The sequence below is a fragment of the Mycetomoellerius zeteki genome, unplaced genomic scaffold (assembly GCF_001594055.1).
Source record: "Mycetomoellerius zeteki isolate Tzet28-1 unplaced genomic scaffold, Tzet1.0 scaffold245, whole genome shotgun sequence".
Classification (NCBI taxonomy): domain Eukaryota; kingdom Metazoa; phylum Arthropoda; class Insecta; order Hymenoptera; family Formicidae; genus Mycetomoellerius; species Mycetomoellerius zeteki.
This window is the reverse complement of record NW_017257222.1, coordinates 717,243-732,481: the sequence shown is the minus strand read 5'-3', so window position 1 is coordinate 732,481 and position 15,239 is coordinate 717,243. Positions and strand designations below refer to the sequence as shown.

At 36.5% G+C, this 15,239-nt stretch overlaps 2 protein-coding genes across 5 annotated transcripts in view; both read right to left on the bottom strand.

The window, feature by feature from the left end:
- LOC108723604 (catalase) overlaps nt 1–1,383 on the bottom strand; it is a 17,314-nt gene extending 15,931 nt beyond the window's left edge. The window contains exon 1 of the mRNA XM_018449474.1: nt 1,168–1,383. Within this exon, the coding sequence (XP_018304976.1) occupies nt 1,168–1,230 (63 nt within the window). The 5' untranslated portion in view covers nt 1,231–1,383. The remainder of the gene's footprint in view (nt 1–1,167) is intronic.
- A 1,822-nt stretch (nt 1,384–3,205) lies between these two features.
- Nucleotides 3,206–14,982, bottom strand: syd (JNK-interacting protein syd). 4 transcript variants are annotated; one of them, XM_018449480.1, is made up of 19 exons: nt 13,981–14,982; nt 12,527–12,861; nt 12,296–12,416; nt 11,391–11,798; nt 11,110–11,310; nt 10,995–11,030; nt 10,785–10,802; nt 10,371–10,428; nt 10,169–10,225; nt 9,756–10,091; nt 9,463–9,642; nt 7,832–8,036; nt 6,863–7,758; nt 6,535–6,754; nt 6,147–6,432; nt 5,880–6,077; nt 5,693–5,782; nt 5,411–5,471; nt 4,884–4,959 (listed from the first exon to the last, which is right to left on the bottom strand). In XM_018449480.1, exons 2-19 carry the CDS (start codon nt 12,818–12,820, stop codon nt 4,956–4,958), a joined length of 3,669 nt encoding a protein of 1,222 aa, XP_018304982.1. In that variant the 5' UTR covers nt 12,821–12,861; nt 13,981–14,982; the 3' UTR covers nt 4,884–4,955. The 4 variants fall into 4 exon arrangements, with proteins under 4 accessions (XP_018304980.1, XP_018304981.1, XP_018304982.1 ...); XM_018449481.1 differs by having other exon boundaries at nt 5,411–5,468; XM_018449478.1 differs by lacking the exon at nt 5,411–5,471 and having other exon boundaries at nt 3,206–4,959.
- Nucleotides 14,983–15,239: the final 257 nt, after the last annotated feature.

Genomic DNA, 15,239 nt, shown 5'->3' with positions numbered 1-15,239 from the left:
GAATCAACACAAACATCCATTATAATTAGATATCAAACTTTGTGGAGAGAACTTAACGTTCTTCGAAGAATTAATTCGTGTACAAAGAACAGCATTGATCTCGACGAGAATTAAAATATCAAATTATAAAGTAACAAGGGTCTCTCTCTCTCTCTCTCGTGTATTACTATATCGTACAGTATAAAATTACTATATCGGATAGTACAAAATTTTTTGTAACTTTTTTTTTACATAAGAGGTACAATATGCGAGTGTGTTATGTGTACATACGTGTATTTTATCTGGCAAAACATCTTTTGCTTATGCAAGAGATATGAGTCAAAATGATAAAAACGAAATTAAGAATTTTGTTTTCAATTTCGAACTGTATAATAATTACTTAACCAAATGAATGTATAGGTTGACCTGTTAGAACATCGAAATAGAAAACATCGAATTTTGAAAACATTCGTTTCTTCCTTAGAGTGAATATTTAAACGGCTGTGCAACAGTAAAATGTAGAAAATTCTGCTAAATCAAGAGTTTCGATGAAGTTCATGTAATATTTTGTTTTCGTTTTATTTCTCTCGCGTCATGGAAAAAATAAAATAAAAAGGAATAGTATAAATCTTAATTTTTTAAAAATACGAGTAATGTAATATTTTCTAATTATGTTCATTTTATGTCATTAGAGCTACTCGTTATGTGCATATCAATAAAGAACGGCGCAGTTGTAGACATTTGTACATGCAAATTAATTCGTTACGACTACGCAATAGTATCCTTTTTTTATATTAAAAATGATATCTTTCGCGACAAACATTATTGCATCCATTAAAATAGTTAATCATTCTCGCTTCGGTAATCAACGACTACCTCGTGCACGCATATCAAAATGACATTAAAAAAGTTAAAGTACGAAATAGTCGAGCTTATTTTCACCTTTGAAGCAATAACTGCGATCAATCTTGCATGTCAAGACGAGAATTGAGCACAGGTTGATTTTCATGTGTCATATTCAAGCCTGTTGATTGGTTGTAGGACAGAGAGGTCTCAGATGTGTTTCTTTCTAGAGCCAATCAACACACTAAAGTTTATTTGTACGACACATGAAATATATCAGCCTGATTACGTGGTATGTCGTGCAGCATACGCGTAAATGAGGTAATAAGATCTTGGGGATCTTACCTTAAGTTTCTTCTTGTAATCGTTCAGCTGCTCCGAAGCGGGATCCCTCACTGGGCAGGCCATCTTGTCAGTCGATTTCTTGCCGCTACCGCAAAACCGTTTAATAGAAGATATGTAAAATGTGGAATTGAGTATGGTGGTTTACGACGATAGACAAGTCTCCCGGTATTTCGTGGCAACTGGATAGCGGCGACGATGACAAGCTTTTATCATGTCCAAGCCTGAAACGCGGGGGACCGAGGGGGACGAGAATGATGAATGGGTGGGAGCGCTGGCGCGTGCGATTCGCAGCAACTATCTCTAGCAGCAACTTCACATCGATGGAAGAGAAGCGGTATTATTCGAAAAAGAGCCGACCCGAATCCGAACACGTTTTTGACACATACTTTGGCTGTTTCAAAATTCACTGCCAGCGCTAAAAATCTACAGTTTACGTCACGTATACTATACATTTTCAGCACTGCCAGTGAATTTTAGAACACAGCCTTTATAGCTCGATCTCCGCACAATTCTATTTAATCATATTAAATTCTATTTAATCATATTAAATATATATATATATAGAATAATCATAGTTTAATTTTAAATATAACACTTTCATTTAAGGGCGATTTTGGCCAACTACTTAATCGATTAATTTAATCAAAGATTAAATTTTAACTTTTCAAATAATATATTTTAAATAATATATATTTTAATTCATAAATAATATATCTTTATTATTTTATTGACATGGAAAGAATTATTGTTTTGTTGTTTAATAGAAAGAAAAAAAGACTAAAGTCAGGAACAACAAATTATATAAATAAAAAATTTATTGTAAGCAATTCCAAAAGTTGAATTAATCGGTTTATTAACCGAATTTTGCGGCGAAAACACATCGAAATTTTTCCCAAGGGAAAAACGATCTAAAATGATAAATCTTATTAATCTTATTCGTGCCATCATTGTTGACATTTTATTTATTCTTCATATGTATAAAATTTGCATCTTGCTGAGTCCACTTTATACTATCTCAAATTCATATTATTACATTAATATGATAATTTATTTTATTTTCGAAAGAAAGTATCTATTTTCTTGTTTAAAAGACGAATGGACTTTGTACTTACATACTTGAAGAAGACAAGTATACAAAAGATAAATATTATGTTTTGTTAAATTCAAATTATTTTGCTGTTTGTTTTTTATTATAAACCTTTTCTAAATAATAAGGTAATTATTTATTGCAACATTATATCGCTGACGAATATTTTGTATGTTGCGAGTTGCATTATAGTGTAATACTCGGCGTATATTTTTAACGATAATTTTACAGGACGATGTTCTTTGAAATGTGTATATATTATATAATCGAATTTCATGGTGACAATTACGCTTATTGTTAGTAATGACAATTAAAAAGCTGCAAAATAAAGCCAAAGAAATATTGAAAATTAAGCAAACAGAGAAATTATATAAGCATTCTAATTACAGGTTAAATAACGTGCGAATAATTTGTACTTATAATACGTATGATGGATATAACACGATAATAAGATATATCTTAAAATATATAGTTATACCATGTACTTATCACTATTTGTTCAGAGTATTATTAAAAATTACCCGCAAGTAATTTTAAGCAAATTTAAGCGAGCAGCTTGACAGTTACTAGAATGCATTTTGTTCATTAAAAATAGAATTTCATGCCACTTGTGAAACTTCGCTAATCGCTCTGTGATTAAAAATAGTTCAAGGAAACATAACAAATCGATCAACGAACGCATGGAAAAGTCAATATATACACATGCATATAAATAAACTCCAATCACCTAAAATTAGTAAAAACATTTTAAGCGCATAAAATTAAGCATACAATTAAAAAAAAGAAATAAACATGATGTAATAACACTTCTTATAAATCTTATTACATCATAGAAATAAGTTAATATATCAATTATAATACAGCTAATGATAAGTTAATATATCAATTATAACACAGCTAAAGATATGAACTTTTTCTTTTCATTTTAAAAAAATTAGGACAGTATTTTCATGCATTAACTCCAGTGAAGCTACGGAGGGAGTTAGCAAGTGATTTAGTTCCGTAACTTTGTTTATTAATGCCGTTACAACGCCACCTGAGCCAGGTACAATTCCGAGCTCGACATTAAAAGCCGGCTCGCACGATAATGCGCAGCCCTCTTATCGCACGTGTCTAAAAATTGCCGTCTAAATCGCGCCGCTTCATTGGTGGGAATTTACAAAATTTTATCAGTTTAAATATCAATTGGCTCGGCCGAGAGCTAAAAAGAAAAAAGGAGCAAATATTCCTTTTTGAGGCATAATTCTCGTTGTAAATAATACAGATAACATGATCAGATCACCGTTCCACTTCTTTGGTAGCGTACTAAAGATGGAGCTAAATTTGAGAATAGAGGACAGGTCTTACGTACTTGTAAAATAATTCTACTCGCCCGCGAAAGAAATTAAATAACGGATCTATATAACGACACTATATAAACATCTTATTATTATTTACATCATTGGCGAGTTGCTCCTAATAATTGTGTAAACCGCTACGTTTCGCCGAGCACGATCTAACGATGCTTGATCAAGGGGACAGAAGAGAGGAATATATATTATATAATTTATATATATATAGCATTATTATTATTATTATCATTATGCTTGACACGATGTACGCGAATAAAATCGATTAGGTCTGGAAAATAATATACTCTCCGACGGAAAATTAATATTACATTACGCCTAAGAATTTGCCTGAGTTTGCACGCACCTTATTGCATACTCTGCGTACTGCATGTTAACGGCGACTGAGAAATATTCTCGCGACAGGTACATAACGCGAAGTACTTCGAACAAATGTTTTACTGTAGCAATGTGGCAACGGCAGCTTCGAAACTTATCCCGTCCCGCGTTATAATATCGTCGCATTATCACAATGGTTAGTTAAAATAACGATACCTTCCCGCCATTCATAATATGTGATATTCTAAAATGAACACTCGTCATGAGAAACTTTCCGACACATGTCACTCAACAATTTGATCCTATATACGCAGGCTTAAGTTAAGGAATGCGCGGCTTAACAAGAAGCGAGAGATGATTAGCATCGGAGTTAAAATAGATCTGTTCTTTGTAACTGAACTAGTGTACACTTGTTTTACTTAAAATGAAATAGACATATATTTAAGTTTGGCGAAAGCAAAAAAGTTTTAGTGAAGTCCAGTGTAACGACAAAGAACAGACCTAATGATTCCAGCTGCATCGACAAAATTCATAAATCCCCCCGAAAATTTTGCCCGCACATATGTAAGAAACGTCATACACGATGAATTTGCCTCCGCTATGGAAGAATATCGTGATAACTGATTCATGATGATTCAGAAATATTCATGATTTGATATAATATCGTCTTCGTTCTGCTAATATGAAAAAACGTGATAATTACTTTTGGGAATTATTAATGTACTCTGCTACGATCGTTATATTAGTTTATCTAAGGTAGCACACATTAGTTTGCAGCGACGAGGATCATTCGTTCGAATATCAATGATTCACAATCCATAATCCGATGATCCATCGACGACACATGTAATGCCGCGTTGCAAGCTGAACCATATAGTAAATCACGCTTATCCATCCCGTCCATAGGCTAGCCATTGACTGGCATTGGTAAGGGACATTGCACTTGCCACACAATCAGGTGACTCTGTTCACCATGCTCTTCATTGCTGACTGCAGTATTTGATCGATCCATGCTTTCCTCCGTTTCCTCTCCATCACCTGGAAGATAATTAAAATATCAATGTTATTAACGAATAGGTATACTTAAATGAAAGAAAACAGGCATAAGTCGCGTTTTCTACAAGACAATGCATGATAGATGGGAAAGCCCAACCCCCAGAGAATAAAATAAATGATATATTATCGCTTTTGAAAATATTAAATCCTTTTTCCTATACTTGTTCTTGAATTTTGATGTTTGCACATGTGTAAATATGCAAAGCAATCTGTAGAAATCTGAGATACCCCACAATCATATGTATTTAATATGCACAAAGATTATAGAAATAATGTTGTTAGTCGAACTTTGTTCTACCGTGCAACAGTGCGAAAAATTGTTCTGTTAGTGAAGGATGCACCGATTAATAGTGATTTTGTCAGGACAGAGAAATGCTCATTTAAATCGAGATACAGAAATCGGCACACTTCTTGCTTCTCTCTGGGGGCATACCTGACCATCTGCCACACAATTAGGTGTGTTGCCACATCACTCTCGTCTTCAGCTTCATCTGCTAAAATTGCAATAATTTGTTAAACTCAAATTTAAATCATAAATCTTAAATAATTTTTATATAACAAAAAATAATAAAAGTTTATTTCATTTTTCATAATACTTCGCATTTTTTCAGAGTTCATTTAGGATTTATAATTTTTAGGATTTATAAAGACAAGGATTTATAATTTTTAGGATTTATAAAGACGTACCTTGCAGTCATTACAAACATTTACTTACCTACTCTGAAATCGATGTAACCCTCACCACCAGAGAGAACAAGCATCGCAGGTTGCGTTCCGTCCGTCACCGCGCTCTGACCACCATGACCTAGAAATAATTTGATTTAAAATTATTAATATTTTAAGAAAAATCTCATTAAAAAAATAATCAACATATAGATAATATCGATCATCCTGAAACTCACCGGGTACAGCGACGAACATCTTCACAGCATCTCTGTGTCCGTGAAAACTGAGCTGCGCATGGGCCATGCTGCAATAAGGTACGAAACTTCCTGGTGTGACGCCTCGTTCTGACGCGAAGATCCTGACGCCAACTCCTGGTGCATCGCTTTTGTTGTTACCTGTCTGCGCTCTGGCTACCGCCATTGAACCACCTGCACCTGCAACACCCGAGTGTTACAGAATTAGCGAGTGTCATTAAGAGAATGTCATGCTATTTCTCCACTTACTTTCTGATAATGGTACTGAAATGATCACTCCGTTACCAGTACCAATCCACAGCCTATTTGAGGAAATCAGCAGAGCGGTGATGCGTACAAAGGAGAATCCAAGTTTTCCTGTACCGAGCATTTTACTGACGTACGGCTCTATATCAACGTCTTGGAGATGCTGATAGGTGTGAGCGTGATAGAGTCTTAACGTCGAATCGAGCCTTATGCTGACCCACACACCATCACCTAGCCACGCTAACTGTCGCACTTGAGATTCTTTTCGAGGATGTGCGTCCACTGTGCACTGTAAAACAGGAATTTTAGTTTCATCAATTTATTAAACTTAATCTTTATTTTTCTAGTACTAAGATACTACATCTTTTTAAGTATTATTTCAATTCTATACCTCGAGCGTCATCGAAATAGGATCAATTACGTGAATCTTGTTTCTATAGCCACACCATACTGTTTTTCCGCTGACTGCAGTCATGCATCTAATAGAGTGTTGAGGGCTACCGAGTGTAATAACATGGTATTGAGACAAATCCCATTGTCCATCTATACCTCTGCGGAATATCGTTACAGTTCCATCTGCTAAAGCGACTAAAACTCGGCCTTGTACATGTCTAATGAGAAGAAAGATTTCATTAATCTTTTATCAATAAAATCTTCTAATTAGAACCACAACATCAAATCCTTGCTATAGTCCTTACAATCCAAAAAAAGCTACATACACAATAGATAATGCTGCATCTCTGAGCTTCACAGAGTGTAAGCACATCGACCATTTAGCGACGGCTGAATGAACGAAAACTGCACCGTTTTGAGCTCCGAGCCACATGGTCGGTTGTATGGATGACATCTTTTCGATGGGTGTCTCTTCCACGACTTCCTCCTTCGCCTCCTCGTTCACGGCATCTTTGTCGTTCGATCTCAAAGATGCTTCAGCATTGCACCGTATGAAATTTACCTTTCCTAAGTTTGCGGTTTCACTATCTATACTTTCTAAACTTTGCGGTTCGTTCGTAGAGTTCTGATCTGTTTCAGCAGATTTTTCGGTATTCTCGTTTGCTTGATCCTCTGACTGATTATCAAATTCACTTTTATTTTTATCGACGGCAGTTTCAGTGTCCTGATGATTCTTCTGGCCGTTTTGCTCGGTGTTCTCGTTTCCGTTCGTAACATCCTCACAGGCACCGTTGTTATTCTCGCTATCGTTTATCGTGCCGTTCGAATTGCGGATCGAGTTCTCATTAGAAAATTGTGCGTAATCGCTTTCTTTGGCACCGGGTACGCTCGCGATGCAGAGCAAGTGTCCTTGACAAACGTTGAACACTTCCAGAACGTCTGCCGGATTGTTTGCATCTATTACCGTGACCTTGGACATCTTCTGCGTCGAGGTGCAGATCCAGACGAGCGAGCTGAGCTGTTGCTCCCATCGTTCTGCTTCTAGACGTCGATTTTCGCTCTCTTGAAGCTCCTTGTCCAAATGCTCGACAGCATCTTCAGCCTCCGTCTTCACGTTGCTTGTTTCCTGGGCCTCGGCCGCGTAGAACACACTTCCGCCGACCATGCATCTGCCATCACGCGTCTTACCACTACTCAGATTTACACCGGCACCGCACCAAATCTAATAAAAATGACAATGACATTCACTCATCGATCTCTCTTCCTCGAAAAAAACAGGAAAATGTAACGTGTACCTTCATGCCTGGCTCGGTTTCTTGCAGAGGTCGACAATACACCGGAACTGGGACAGGAGGTTGTCTGACGGGAGCACTTGGCTTTCCCGGTAAACTCCAACCGTAAGCTTGCAAACGGCCATCCTCCTTTTTAACGTGCGCTCGCACTTGACGATACTGTTCTCTTCGCTCGCTTGCGCGTCTTGCTACGAGCTTTTCGGACGATCTGTAAAGACGACATGAGTGATATATTAATCATCGTATGCTCACGAGTTTCGAGCAAGAAGGGAAAGATCGTTGCAACTTTTCTGAATTTAACAAAAGGTAAACTGTGATTGTTGACTGTCCGTCTGACCATCCATTTCACCATACACATCTTTCGACCATTTTGGTTCCATCTCCATTGATTCTCACAGTCGACAATAGTTTCATTCTTGTAAATTTATTGACATAGGATATGTTAGATACGGATATATCTATAGGCTCTCTATTGTACTTCTTAGAATCTGATGTTGAAGCGGAAAGTTAGAAGTAGAGCGGAACAGATTTACCTGCTGACCAATAAGCACCCCACCCGAAGCCAGAAAAACCAGGTATCTCTTGACAACGCCACGAGGGAGAGGCAAGGACGAAACCCGAACAACAACAAAAAGACCAAAAGCGCAGTAACAAGAATGAAATAAAGGCCAAGTTTATAACGTAATCAAAACTTCATTTATTTCTTTCAATCAATAATGATCGCATGTTATTATTTTTTCCAGAAATTGTACAAATTCATATTTACAAAATTATGTATATCTTTTTGTTCAAACATATTACTGTGAAAAATTGATCTATCTATCTAATGGTTTAATTAGTGCAATTTTTGCACTTTTATGAGCAATGTATACATCATCGTAATATACAAACCATGCTAAAACTTCATGATAAAACTTGATTAACAGGTAGTTTGGTAAAGGAATTTAAAAATAGGATTAAAAAAATATAGTAATCAAAATAAAAAAAGGAAAGAAGAATAATCTTGTTTATCATAAAACTCTACATTATTTATCATTTTGATGATATATACTCAGATCCAATAAAATTTTTGTCTTTAGATAGATTTTTTGAAAGCCAAAAAAGATTATAGAATAAAGCGAAAACTTGTTAATACATTTATATCAATGCGTCCAAACTCGATAGGAAACAGGCTAAAATTATTCAGAAAAGACTCACGTCTTTTAGCGCAATTGAGACTAATATCGTGAATCGTGACAAAAGATTATGGATCCCAACTGACCAAAGAAGATTCTAATCTGCAAAGATGAGCAATTCAGAAAGTCATACTAAATTTCTTTTCTATAATTCAACCCCACGTGGATAAAATAATATTACCTTATTTGTGTTCATCTCATTATGATTTTGATAATAAAGATTACGCTTGCGCGTTGAATTGCAACCTGTATGTAACATTACATATTCGCGAGAAATATTCTCCTTGGAACAAAATAAACTCAGGCTTGTTAAATGATGATCAGATAGAAAGAAAGTATGAAATGACAAAGAAAATGAAAATAAGATCTAACTAATAAATTAAAATTAGGTAGGATTCGATGTGTCAAGTCGACGTATCATATCTACGTGCATGTAGTAAAATTTGATTGATTTCTCACATGGTGTCTCCTTGGTCGAGAAAGTCTTGGCGACTTTTCAACGTACGTCTACGCATGGCGTCCAGGGGCGGTGCAGGGACGACTTGATTCGCTGGTGCACTGTACCGCACGTGCGGTAATGTGTGTGTGGAACGCACTAACGTCCCTCGATCAGCCGGGCCTGTGAAAAGATTGCTAAAACTGAAACAAAAACGAACTGTGTGAAAAGATTGCTAAAACTGAAACAAAAATTATTAATCCTCTTCTACTTTATTTCTTTCTTGTTTTCGTTTTATGGATGTGTTGATACATACAACTTCCACACCGAACCTTTCCCACCCGAGATACTGGAAGGATCGGTCTTGCTGGCTCTTATCATCTCTGTCCACCTGACAGCTTCTTGGAGTTCCATAAACCGTTCCTTATATTGATTTCGTTCCATAAGCACTCTTGCCATCTCCACGCGTGTAAATCGCTTCCTTTGAGACAGAGGTACATCCTCTTCATCATCGCTCTTCGTCGCTTTAGCTGCCGCTTCTGCTTCTTCCTTAACCTTCTTCAATTCTTCCTCTAGGGCGACAATTCGTTGTCGCAATCGCTCACGCGCCTGCTGTAAACCTCGAACCTCTTCTCGTAATATTTCTTGCTCACTAGAATGTTAGAGTTTCTAATAATATCTAAAAGTTATATCGATTCTGCAATAAAAAAGAATTTAATAATGACCTACCTCGTTAATTCATCCACTTTGACAATTAGATCATCCTTGACAACGTTAAGCGCATTTCTATAAGAAAATACCTAATGTTAGACTATAGTACACAATAAAGATGTGTTACTTTATCAGGATTGAGAAAAAAATTTTAATTATAATTATTTTTAGAAAATAACTTTCCCAATTTTGTACTTTATTAATAAAATCAAAAACTTACTTTGTTGCTAACAATTCATTGTTCTCCATAATAAGATTTTCTACTTCTTTTCCCATGCCTGTAAAAAAATAGACAAAAGTATAACAAAACAGTTAAACAACTTTTCTTCTAAAAACCAAAATACATTATACTTGAATATTGTTTGTTAAGATTTATATTTAGATTAATATAAAATTGATATTTAATCTCTATTTTTTAATTATGTTACATGCATAGCAGTTAATTAAGAGAAATAAGAAGTAATGTACATCTATTGTTTAAAAGTCCTGATTTGTATCCATAAATAATGTTACATGGAAAGCATGTTCAAGAATGATTGTACCGTTAATAGATCTGATGTTAATTATTTTAAAAATATATATACACATTGTGTATATCATACGAAAAAATATTATTAATAACATAACGTCTTACCGAAGAAGTTGTCATTGACTGCAGTTGACGGTAAGTTAGTGTCATGCATCGCATTTTGAAAGTACGACGCGAGCCAGCATAGAATGGCAGACAATGAAACACAATACATAGATAATATAAGTTTAAAAAATTGTTAACTCAAAAGATGGATGAAGATATGAACGAATATATTTGCATATCGCAAAAATTTTGAATATATATCAAACATACCTGACGAAGCATATTCTCCAGGATGTACTAAACTTCCTAAAAACATAAACATATCAATTTAGTTTTCTAAAGAAAAAAATCGAGCTTTAACATTATATTCTCGTGGATATATTACCGGTAATATCTGCACCCTCGTCCATTTCACCCAGCGCATCAGCATCTTGAAAACTTAGTTCTTGATACAACGTATTACCGCTTCGTTGTTCTCTTTCAGTCCTGCTTCTACCACTTGGCGTAGTCGCTAACTTCTCTATACTTGCGGTCGGCGTCGTTGGCGTTATTAAAGATGGTGGGACTTCCGTTTCCGGACTTTCGTCTGTAAAAATATATTCCTAACTTAAAATCTCGCATTTCAAATAGGAATTTACAAGCTTTATTATCAAATATACAACATACGTCTAGATATAGCTGTAGTCTTATTCTCTTGTACTGGTTGATCAGTTAATTGGCTTTTGTCGGATGTTTCGATAGCGGCCTCGCTGCTACTATCCAACATTTCGGTTCTCAAGTTAACGACATTTGGTACAATATCCTCTTGAACATCTTCGGCATTTATACTAGCTTCCAAACTCTGAAAGCCATAACTAAGCGGCCCGGAACTACGCGACATATGAGCAAGTCCAAGAGAAGGTAACCGCGATGGTGCACGGCTCGTAGATACACTCTCTAGTCTTTCTGTGCTACCAACCAACATTTTGGTCCTCTCCATGTAATCGACATGGGTCTTGAATAATTCCGTATATCTGTCGTGCAGTCGGGAATACTCGCGTTTCAATTCAGCTTCCTTCTCCTCGAGTCGACCAACTAAAAAGAAATATGAATGTTTATTAATGGTAAGGGTAATCTATATATGTATGAAGCAATTTTGGACATGGACTGGACACTATGGAACATGCTTCACATTTTTGTATAGTAAACATATGATATTTGACACAAGCAAGAAATCAATTTTTAATGATTTAAATAATAAACATTTGAACAATGTAAAAAAAATATATGATTATCATACATATCTATTACAAGGTGTCGGATGATAAATCTTTATAACAGCATTCTAAATAGAACCATATATGAAATATGAGAATGACTAAAAAAATAATAAATGAACAAAGGACAATAAAAAATGCACCCTATATAAACTCTACAGTAAACCTGCACCCTATGTTCCTCGCTCACTACAAGAGAGTGATATACAAGAATGAATGTAAATAACATAAAACGCAAAAAAACAAAATCTTCTACTCTACTGTAAAGAGAAGAACTGTGAACAGGTAGACTGGAAACGTCAATGGCATTTGTACCGTGATCATGAGAATTCTTAGTCTTCAGTTCCAGCATTCTTACGATAGATTCCAAGCTATCAATTTTCGACAGAAGTTCCTTTCTCTCATCCTCGGAAACATCTTCCAGTTCGAGAAGTTTCTGATATAAATATATTCACATTATATTACAATATAAATATATTATTACTTCATATACCAAAAATTTGTAGATTTAAGGTAACTTATTTGAAAAAAAAAAAAAGTAATTACCTGATCTGATGCTTTTCTCAATTGCTTCTCTCTTTCGTACTGCGTGACAAGCTGTTCGTTATCTTCTCTTAATAGCTCTAGTTCAACTTCACGTTCTTGATTCTCAGTATATGATATATCCAGACATTCTAACACATTGACTAGCAGAGGCATCAAGTCTTTCACTACATCTTCATCATATCTCGCTATCATCTTTTCGAACTCTTGATAGATGCTGCCTGCCAAAGACTGTACTTTCTCTGACATGACAACATGACTATCCTCATGCGTGCCGTAGACCGTTTCTTGATCCATTTTGACCAGTGTTTTGTATATTTATCTATCTATCTATATACCTATAGTAGTAATACAGAAAAACACTGTATCAACATATTTACAATAGATTAAAGGAGTAAATTCATCACTGTTGGCTCAATTTCATGTATACAAGCAAGATTTAGTAATAACATGCTTTGTTTCTATAGAGTTTCTATTACCGACATGTTAGCAGCATCTAATTGTTTCAAGTACTTTATGAATATATTTAAAATATAATAATGATTTAGATGAATTTGTTTTTTTATTTAGATCAATTTGTTGAAAAGTTTTGCAAAGTATCTGCTATAAATTTTGTCAACAAAATACCAGAAGAAATTTAACAAAATTTGCTAATAGAATATGATAGCAAATGGAATACAAAAGCAACATTGGCCATTTCATAGTCATGAGATGATATATATTTCATGGTTAGGGAATGAGATTTTGTTTGAATGAGGTTTCTACCGACAGTTTGCTGTCAGATTATGTCGGCAAATTTTGCTAGAACATGAGTTGAATATGATTACAGTTGATACCAATATTCTGTTGAAATCTGGACAAAGCAGAGTCATGTAATTTGTAATTATTTGGAATATATCATTTAAATAATTACAGGATGACAAATTCTGCTCAATTTCTACAATCAATCTGTCATACTCTTTTGTTAGATTTCTGCTGATACTCTGTTAACAAAATATAGTGAATATTTTGCAAAATCTGTTTTTGACAGATTTAGCTATCTGGAAGTATATCAGCAATTTGCCTGCAGATTTGAATAGAATATTACAGTAAGTTGACACTTGCATTAAGCTTATGTTTTGCCATAATCTGACAGCAAATTTCCAATGGAAACCAAATAGAATCATGTCATTTCATAATTCTATTTAAATATCATAATTCAATTTAAATGATTACAGAACAACATGATTCTATTTGATTTCTGTTGATAATTTGCTGATAGATTACGTTGGAAAAACACGAGTTTAATGCAGACATAGTTGACGCCAATCCACTGCAATATTCTGTTCGAGTCTGCTAGCAAATTGCTGGTATGCTGCTAACATTTTGCTTCCTAAAGATCATTTCTATATCTCAAGATATCTCGTGGCATCTGGCCAAACAATGATATAGAAGAACGATTAATCGCACTACTCAACTCTTTGGACTCGATACAGTTACGTTGCACTTTTCACAGCCAGTTAAACGGATCCTGGGCCACGGGACGTTGTCGAAGGCGTTAAAGAGCGCAAAGGGATGCGCGTCTCCGAACGTGGACCATCAAGCGCGTTGGTTGGCGCGTCGTTGTCCATTCGCCAGACCTGCGAAAGGCCGGAAAAACAGCTCGGTAGTGGTCCACCGCGATCGACGTTCGTCGGCGGGCCGAACGTCAGGCGCATAACTCCGCTTATAACCTCCTGCGTGCGACTCCGTCCGGGATGTCGCGCGAGAGCAGCCTCGTGTCGTTTCGCTGCGCGAGGATCAGCGAACGTCGACTCGACGAGCGGTCGGCGCGGTGTCTCATCGCATTATGCTCTGCGCCTCACCGTCCTCTTTCCCAGTTCCCTTTCCTGTCGCGCGCCTCTCGTCGCGGACTCACCTTGTCCACCTCGTGCGCCGCTCACGAGCCGCACGCGCGCACGTACGGGTCCGATCGCCGTGACGGTCGCGCGTGACGTTTCGCAACCACCGCCACGGGAGATTACGCTTTTTTTTTTCTTCCTTCTGTTCTTCTCTTCGAGTCCTTCGCGAACACTCGGCGTGACAGTCGCACGACACGATGAACAGCGAATCTCTCTCTCTCTCTCTCTCTCTCTCTCTCTCTCTCTCTCTCTCTCTCTCTCCCTTTCCGCGTAATAAATCAACACAGAATTCGGAGCACGACTGTCAATCGACAACGACAAGACAGGACCAGTTGGGACCAGTCTTTACACCCCGCGAATTCTTCTAGTCGCTTTTTTGCCATCCAGCGATTTGCTGTCCCCTTCGACCACGATTGCAACGTGTTCGGAAATAGATGCCTGACATCCCCGTCCGCGACGATCAACGACGACGTTGCCTTCGCCTACTCTCGGTTCACTTCCGTTAGGTGGCCGTGGCGTCATTCGACGGCTACCATCGCGCTCGGACAGGCGGTTGATAGCGCGTTTATCATTGACCGACACGAATCTACGTGGCGCAACTGAGCACAACCACGATCGGTCGATCGATCACGCCGTCGCACTGATAACGAGATCTTCATTGATTAAAAATCTTTTTTTTGCCGTGAAGATAAAAGTGAATTAAAAAAAAAAACAGAAATGATTTTTTATTGATCCAACACTATTCGAAAGCGTTCTAAACAAGCGAGTTAGATGAGCTCACAGCAATTTATTTATGCAATTTATTTATTCATATCGTATACAATAATTTAATGAGC